The sequence below is a fragment of the Zea mays genome, chromosome 3 (assembly GCF_902167145.1).
Source record: "Zea mays cultivar B73 chromosome 3, Zm-B73-REFERENCE-NAM-5.0, whole genome shotgun sequence".
In the NCBI taxonomy this organism is placed as follows: Eukaryota; Viridiplantae; Streptophyta; class Magnoliopsida; order Poales; family Poaceae; genus Zea; species Zea mays.
This window is the reverse complement of record NC_050098.1, coordinates 37,290,746-37,298,410: the sequence shown is the minus strand read 5'-3', so window position 1 is coordinate 37,298,410 and position 7,665 is coordinate 37,290,746. Positions and strand designations below refer to the sequence as shown.

The 7,665-nt window shown below is 40.7% G+C and overlaps 1 protein-coding gene across 1 annotated transcript; it reads right to left on the bottom strand.

The window, feature by feature from the left end:
• Window positions 1–414: 414 nt before the first annotated feature.
• Window positions 415–7,161, bottom strand: LOC103649959 (probable serine/threonine-protein kinase PBL7). Its single transcript, XM_008675652.4, has 5 exons — window positions 6,662–7,161; window positions 4,466–4,674; window positions 3,426–3,615; window positions 2,553–2,944; window positions 415–1,375 (listed from the first exon to the last, which is right to left on the bottom strand). Exons 1-5 carry the CDS (start codon window positions 6,756–6,758, stop codon window positions 881–883), a joined length of 1,383 nt encoding a protein of 460 aa, XP_008673874.1. The 5' UTR covers window positions 6,759–7,161; the 3' UTR covers window positions 415–880.
• Window positions 7,162–7,665: the final 504 nt, after the last annotated feature.

Here is a 7,665-nt window from a genome sequence, read left to right as displayed (position 1 = left end):
CTGAGCTGACACCTCCATAAAAGGTATTAATATTATTAAGTGTAAATAGGTATACCAAATTTAAATAAAGCAAGACGACTATCTTGACAGACACAAAGCTCGACTAGTTACCAAATGTTTTAAATAACATTTTGGTATAGATTATAAAGACACCTTTAGTCCGGTAATTAAGGGGTTGTTTGATTTCTAGGGACTAATTTTTAGTCCCTTTATTTTAGTCTCTTTTGGTCTGTAAATTACCAAACATAGGGACTAAAATAAAGATAATACCTCTTTTAATTTATGTGTTTGGCAATTTAGGGATTAAAAGAGACTAAAAATTAGTCTCTAGAAATCAAACACCCCATAAGCTCTATCAAAGTTGTACTATCAATTGTTGTCTTCAGTATCATAATTATTTTTAACAGTACCAACTTAGAAGTCTTAATTGTATATTTCATCATGTAAATGGTTGAACGATGTACAAATATGTAGACGTTGACCCAATAGAGAATGCAAGACCCGCCAACGGATCATAGCATTTCATGCAACCTAACGGCGGATCCTATGTTATTAATTTTCCAAAACCGCTGAACTACAGACAGATTGTGTAGTCTACTGTGCCTATTATTGAGCTATTACATGCATCTATGGAGTGTGAAGTGTCTGTGTATAAAGTAAGCTAAATCCATGTACGCACTGAAACAAGTCTGAGTACTGTAGATTCACCGGTGAAATCTTCGAAGCGCTCACTCTGGTGAAGCTCTGCATTTCCACTGCGCATTATTCCTCTTTCTATTCTAACAACCCTTCGTGTAGCCCACAGTTCTCTTTCAAAATGTATGCAAAGTAAGCATCTTTGCAGTGACATGTCAAAACTCATGCAGTCAGGCTCTGGTCGCTATCGCATCTTGCTTGCCTTCTCCTGGCGCCTCCAAGCCTCGGCCCACACGTTGGCGTCCGCAAGTGCACGCTCCCTATCAGCGCCATTCGGGGTAACCCTGCCCCGTCCTCCACGATGTGAACCACTACAGGAAGCTTCCTTCACTTCAGGCATGGCGTGGTCTGTCCCGACATGCATGGACATCTGAGCTCCCTGTTGATTAGCTAATGTGCAGGTGTCCTGGCCAATCTGGTCGTCCAGAACTCTCGGTGTTGAAGGCCCGGCACGATTACGATGAGCAGCAGCGTTGTTGTTCCTGTCGTATGCTTGTGATGCTAAATAAGAGAGAGCTGCGGCAACTTCCCTCATGGGAGGTCGGCTTTTTGCCTTCTCCTGCAAACACATTGCTGCAATAGCCAGTGCCTGGAATAAACCCCTCTTTGGGAAGCGGCCACACAACGAAGGATCAGCCATCTTGCGAAACTTCTTTTGGTCTTTGAACAATGGACGAGCCTGTACACAGATCAGTATAAGGTGCTGTTTAGTTCACGAAATATAACGTAAATGGCAACGATAATGATTCACGTTCTAGTAGCAGTGGTAATAATTTTGAATAGGCTGGTATCAATTTCTAGTGTGGTATCTGATTACAGTTGGAGTTAAACAAACATGATTTAACATTATCAATTACCCATTACATTACAAATATGTGAATCAAACGTCACCTAAACTTCAACGGTTTACATAGATTGTGCCATCGAATGGGGAAAAAAGGTGTCTGTATAATTCAAGCAACACAACAACTTCACTACTAACGTGTCCTATATAATATCTGTGTTTGAAAATAAGGCAGAGTTCTGGAGACATAAATGATTATTATTTCCAGAGTAATTAGATGCGTACAGAATGACACTTTTTTTAACTAAATGAATATTGATTTTCAGATGGTTCACACAACACCATTTCGACAGTTATAGATATCTCCAAAACCCAACCCATGTAATGTTAATTTACTTAAGGCTAGTTTGAAAAATTAAATCCCCTCCTGGATTCCCGAGAATTGAGAGGGGAAAATTAGCTTAATGGCTGATTTGCTGACCAGGGATTTGAAGGGGATCCCAAGGGGAGGAAACCCCTTGCTATTCCATATTTTGAATAGCAAGGGGTTTCTTCCCCGGGATCCCCTCCAAATCCTTGATCACCAAATCATTGGGGAAGAAAACCCCTTCCAATTCAATTTTGAATAGCAAGGGATTTCCTTCCCTAGAGATCCCCTCCAAATCTCTGCTCACCAAATCAGTCCTAATTTTTCCCTCAATCCCCGGAAATCACGGAGGGGATTGAAGCTTCCAAACTAGCCCAACAAGGGTATTGGAGGGGATTGATATGGTTAGAATACCTTACTATTTAATTTTGAGTAGTAAGGGATTCTAGTCCCCTCAATTTCCTCCATTATCTTTACTCCCAAATAAACCATAAAGAGTAAAATGCACCAGGGGTCTATTAACCATAGGCAAAGTTTCAAGATGACAATCTAACAATAACATGTTATTCTTTAACACATTTGATAATTCTTTTGGTCATTATTAAATTAATTTATCTTCAATAGCTATTTTAATATATGCTCTGATTTTCTTTATATAAAACTAATTATTGGAGCACTTCAATGCATTCTAAAATAAAAACATACCCATGCAACTAGGTCTTGTTCCTCAGGAGGCCGATCACTGTCTTGTGGTCTTCGACCTGTAATTAGCTCAAGGAAAACGACGCCAAAACTATAGATGTCAGACTTCACTGTCAGCTGTCCAGTTAAGGCATATTCAGGAGCACAATAACCATGTGTCCCCATGACGCGTGTTGTCACATGAGTCTTGTCGCCTACAGGACCAAGCTTAGCAAGTCCAAAGTCGGACAATTTTGCATGATAGCCTTCGCCAAGGAGAATGTTTGATGGTTTAATGTCTCGGTAAATAACTGGAGGATTTGCCTTATCATGGAGGTATTCCAAACCAGCCGCTGCACCAGCAGCTATCTTCATCCGTGTTTTCCAATCTAGAGGTTGTTGATTAGGTGCAAGATCTATTGAAAGCAACAATAAATTAGTACAACTGGCAATAAAAAATGGCAAATAATCACAATAACGATTCAGTGCCCAATTTCAATGTAAACATGTCAGAGGGCTACTTTAATTCTTATGAAGCAAATACTTCAAACATTTTGTTCAACGTATTGGTTATGGTAAACTTAACTAGGTAGCATCTTCGGTCTCAAGTTCAGTTTACATTTCTGTTTTTACCCATAATTTGTGATAAGAACTGACAGTAAAATTAGTGTGCATTATGGGTAGAACAATTTATCTTAACATGTTTTAATACTTAAACATGTTTGTAGGAAAAACTTGATGCTGCATAGCATATGTTGGAAGGTCCTTCAATATACAAAACACCCAGTGTTTTTATGTTAACAGTATTATTATGAAATGCAAATTACAAGTAGGATAATTTAAGTTGCTCCTGGTGCTGAGGATATCATACATTTAAAACATAAAACAGTAACTAACCATGTAGATGATCTTCTAGTGATCCCAATGGCATATACTCATAAACGAGCAAGCGTTGATCGCCATCAACACAGTACCCATGCAGATTGACAAGATTAGGGTGATGCAGGAGGTTGAGCATGAGAACCTCCACGAGGAATTCTCTGTTCCCTTGAAGCCCATTTAGATCAAGTTGTTTGACTGCAACAACCTGCCATGTAGCAAAAGCTAAAGCAGCATTAGACATATATAGAAAACAAAAATTAAGTTACAATAGTTTGAAACAGCTCACATTGCAATCAGCACAACGAAAGATTTCTTAAAAGCATTAACATTAAGAATGCAATGTAATGACTTTTTGTTGAAGTGTATAAGTTGATTGGCTATCTTCATTCATTATCTTAAGCTTTTGAGTTAAACTGGTTAGTTCGTCCACTCTAACATTGTTGGTTGCTCCTATATTTCACGTCAGAGACCTAAAACAGACTCGAAGTGAGGGGGAGTGTTAGAATATAATATAAGTGAATTGTCCAACTCCTCCTATCAGATTAAGTTTTTGGATTGAACTGGTTGGTCCATGCAACTTAATATGGTATCAGAACCAAAGGTTTCCAGTTTGAATTCTAGTTAGCACAATTAAATAAAATAATTGTTGCTCGCTCATATATTCTACGTCAGAGACCCAAAAGAGGGTCGACATGAAAAAGAGTGTTAGGATATAATAAAAGTGAATTGTCCACCTCTTCCCATTAATTTAAACTTCTGTGTTGAACTGGCTGATGCATGCAAGTAAATATGGTATCAAAGATAGAGATCTCGAGTTCGAATCCTGGCGGAGACTTTATTTGTGCCTCCACACATTTATTTCTATATTTACGCCTTTCTCTCTGGCTGCACGTGAGTGAGAATGTTGAAGTGTATAAGTGGATTGACTACCTTCTCTCATCAGATTAAGCTTTTGGATTGAACTAGTTAGTTCGTCCACTCTAACACTTTTCACAAAACTTTAGTGAGCTTGCAGAATAGCAAAAGCAAGAGAAACATGAACCAGGATCACAAACCTGTCCATTACTAAGAGTTGCCTTGTAGACGCAACCGAATCCCCCTCGCCCCAAAAGAGAGTCCTGCCTAAAATTATTGGTAGCCTCAGCAAGCTGACGCAACGTGAAGATTGTTGCTTCATCATGTCTACCAATTAGCTGGGCTCCGTCCATATGAACCACTCTCTCAGCCTTCAATGGGCTGCTTTCAGAAGATTTTGGGTAGTCCACTGTCAATGGCCCATTGAAAACCAAAAGATACAATTGAGTATTAATGAATAAGAATACAGCTGGAAAGAAAATCAAACAAGAACACCCAATACTGTTTTCAAGCATTTATTTTCTTCAGGACTCTTGGTTTCCTTTGTACTGATTTTCTTGTCTCGTCTTATGAGATAAGAAATAATGGTAGACACATAAGAGTTTTTGCACTCTGTTGTTCGCTAGCATTTTATTGAAGCCACTAGCAAAATTGAAATAACGGAGGGTAGTGTGCATGCCTAAATGCATAGTTCAGAATAGAATTCCATTCACACATAAAAAAAGACATAAGAGATCTGCAATATCGAGAAGTCGAGACCTTTGTTGGAACCACTCCTCGCTATGTGGTTGGAATTGCATCACTCAACTATCTCACAATCTCTCTCACGGAGGCTCTTCTTGCAGACGGACACGCGAGAACAGAACTGCACAAGCTAACAAGGATTTTTTGGTCCACGCCTGCCATGGCCTCACGCGGTTTTCTATTCATTGTATAAACTCAAAGATACATGCAAAGGGATAAGGGCCAGCCAAGTCACTCGGCCAGCACTCATCCATGATGCTAAACTCACGCCACTACTAATGATCATGCACACACCAATAAAGACTTAAACCGGCTGATTGGATGGACGGACGAGCAGCGCCTGGCTCTAGCGAGCGTGGCCCACCAGAACCTGAACGCCGGAGCGTATGCACACATACAGTAAAGGGATATATTTTTTACCTATGCTGCATTTGCGGGTGTAGGCTCAGTCTGACTCTATACAGTTAATCAAACAGCGGCTGCTTTTTAGTCAATGCACGCGCTCAGTCCGGACGAATATGTGCAGCATACCAATCACAAGGAAAGAGACTAATGGCTGCATGCAGCTACTACTCTCCTGATCATGTCTATCTTGTGTGCACTCCACACGTGTATGCACTTGACACGGCATGGTCTCTAGTGCTGGGAATTGAGCTAAGCCGGACCAAAGGCCATCGTGTTTTAGGCCTAACGGGCTCAAGTTAAGAAGGCCTAAATTTTTTTTGATTATACCATGCAAGCCTAAATAGTAGAAATAGTGGATCAGCATAGCCCTAAAGCACGTCATGCCTACGTTGGACCGTGCCGACCTAAGCCTAAGTATATATTTGAATCACATAAAATTCAAATATTACAACCACATAAAGTCTATAGCTTACTAAATTAACGATATTAAACAATGCTAACGTCATTTGACCACATAAAGTTCAAATATTACAACGATATAAAGTCTATAAATTACTAAATTAAAGAAATTAAACAATATTAACTTTAATAGGTTATGTAGATCCAAGCCTGACTCATGTGCTCGTGCTGGCCCAAAAAGTCTCGGTCCATATTCTCAGTGACAGTCTCACACACCATGACCATGAGTATGTAACCGCTCAAGGCAACAACAGCGTACTAGTCTCACACGTTTTGCTGCTACGCACTTGATCAGCCACAGCCTATTGTTTCTAGCTACACAATGGCAAGATTAAATCTAACAGCCTTGGTTGCTAAAGGAATTCGTCCGCGAGGCTGGGTGCCGTGTGATAAAGAAAAGGTTGACCATGCTATTCAGAATAAAAAAAAAAGTTCATGATGGCTGAGTATGAGTACAATTCTTCACTCGCGTAAATAAACAACTAAAAACCGGTTACGCTACCAAGTTCACGAATCAGTAGACTTGGTTTTATTTTCATTTTGTAGAATTAAACGTCCCTCTGACAGCAAGCGCGAGTTCAGCTTCACAGGAAGCATGGTACCGGAGTATAGTATCAGGGCCACACATACCGCGAACAAGCTAGTATCAGAACGAAGCACCAAGAAACGAGAATTTCCTAGCCAGACGAACTGACGAAGTATGCTTGCTACAACTAACGAAGGCAAAAGCAGGAAACATAACGCAAGAAAGAAAGAATTTTTTTTGAAGCATGAGCATCGCCCGTCACCTGAGGCGACCTGGTGGTTGATTCTGAACTGCTCCCCCTCCTTCTCGTCGTCGTCCCCGTCCTGAGGGCATCGGCACAAGCACGCCAAGAAGCCCATCTCTCATCACCCGAATCAACGCCTACAGCAGGAGAAGGAGAACACGAAGCAAAAAAAAATCCCCAATCCTGTTAGGCTGCTGCTGCTGCTGCTCGGACGGGGGCTTTGGGTCGCCGGGGGTATCAACAGAGGACTCGCGCAGCTGCCGAGGAATGTATCAATTTTTTTCCTGGTGCGCCCAGAAGGAGATGGGGGGAAAAGCGGAGAAGACTGATGAGGATAGCAGCGTGCGGCCTAAAAGATTTGAAAACATGTTAAAAAAAACCGACGGAAAGCGGAGGACGGAAAACGGCGCCGAGGGAAGGCGGAAAAGTCAGCATCGATGGGACGTCGGAGACTCACTAGTGGCAGGAAAGATTAATTGCTAATTGAAGGGGTTTAGTATAGTTTTGCTTGACGAATTGTGAAGGTATAGTTATGTATGGAGTTGTTTATTTGGGGTCAACCTATAAAAAGTAGGTACACGAAGGACTCTTGTTCCAATTTCGAGCCAAATGCGTTCGTCCAAAACACTATTCCCTGTACTGTTTCAGGAAACTAAAATACAATTTTTTTTAAAATAAAGACTTTGTGAATCAAGTGCGGATTTTCACTCTGCACTGCAAAAGTCCATAGAACAACACGTACATCTAGAGAAACACGAGCGAGCAGGCCGGGTCGTTTTTGGTACTCGCTTTGAAAATCAAGTTAAAAAAACTCATCTTATTATTAGTCACCAGTGTGGTAAATATTGACTGCTGGTCAGTTAGAAAACAACTAGGACGAACGGATCATTTTTTTCCGTTAGGTTTTTACTTTGTTCAAAAGGTTTGGCCCATCTCCATCACTACCATAGCACCTAGTGCGGCAGGGCAAAATGGGTATTTTATCTAAAAGAAAGGATAGCTTTTGGTTGGACAATAAAGGG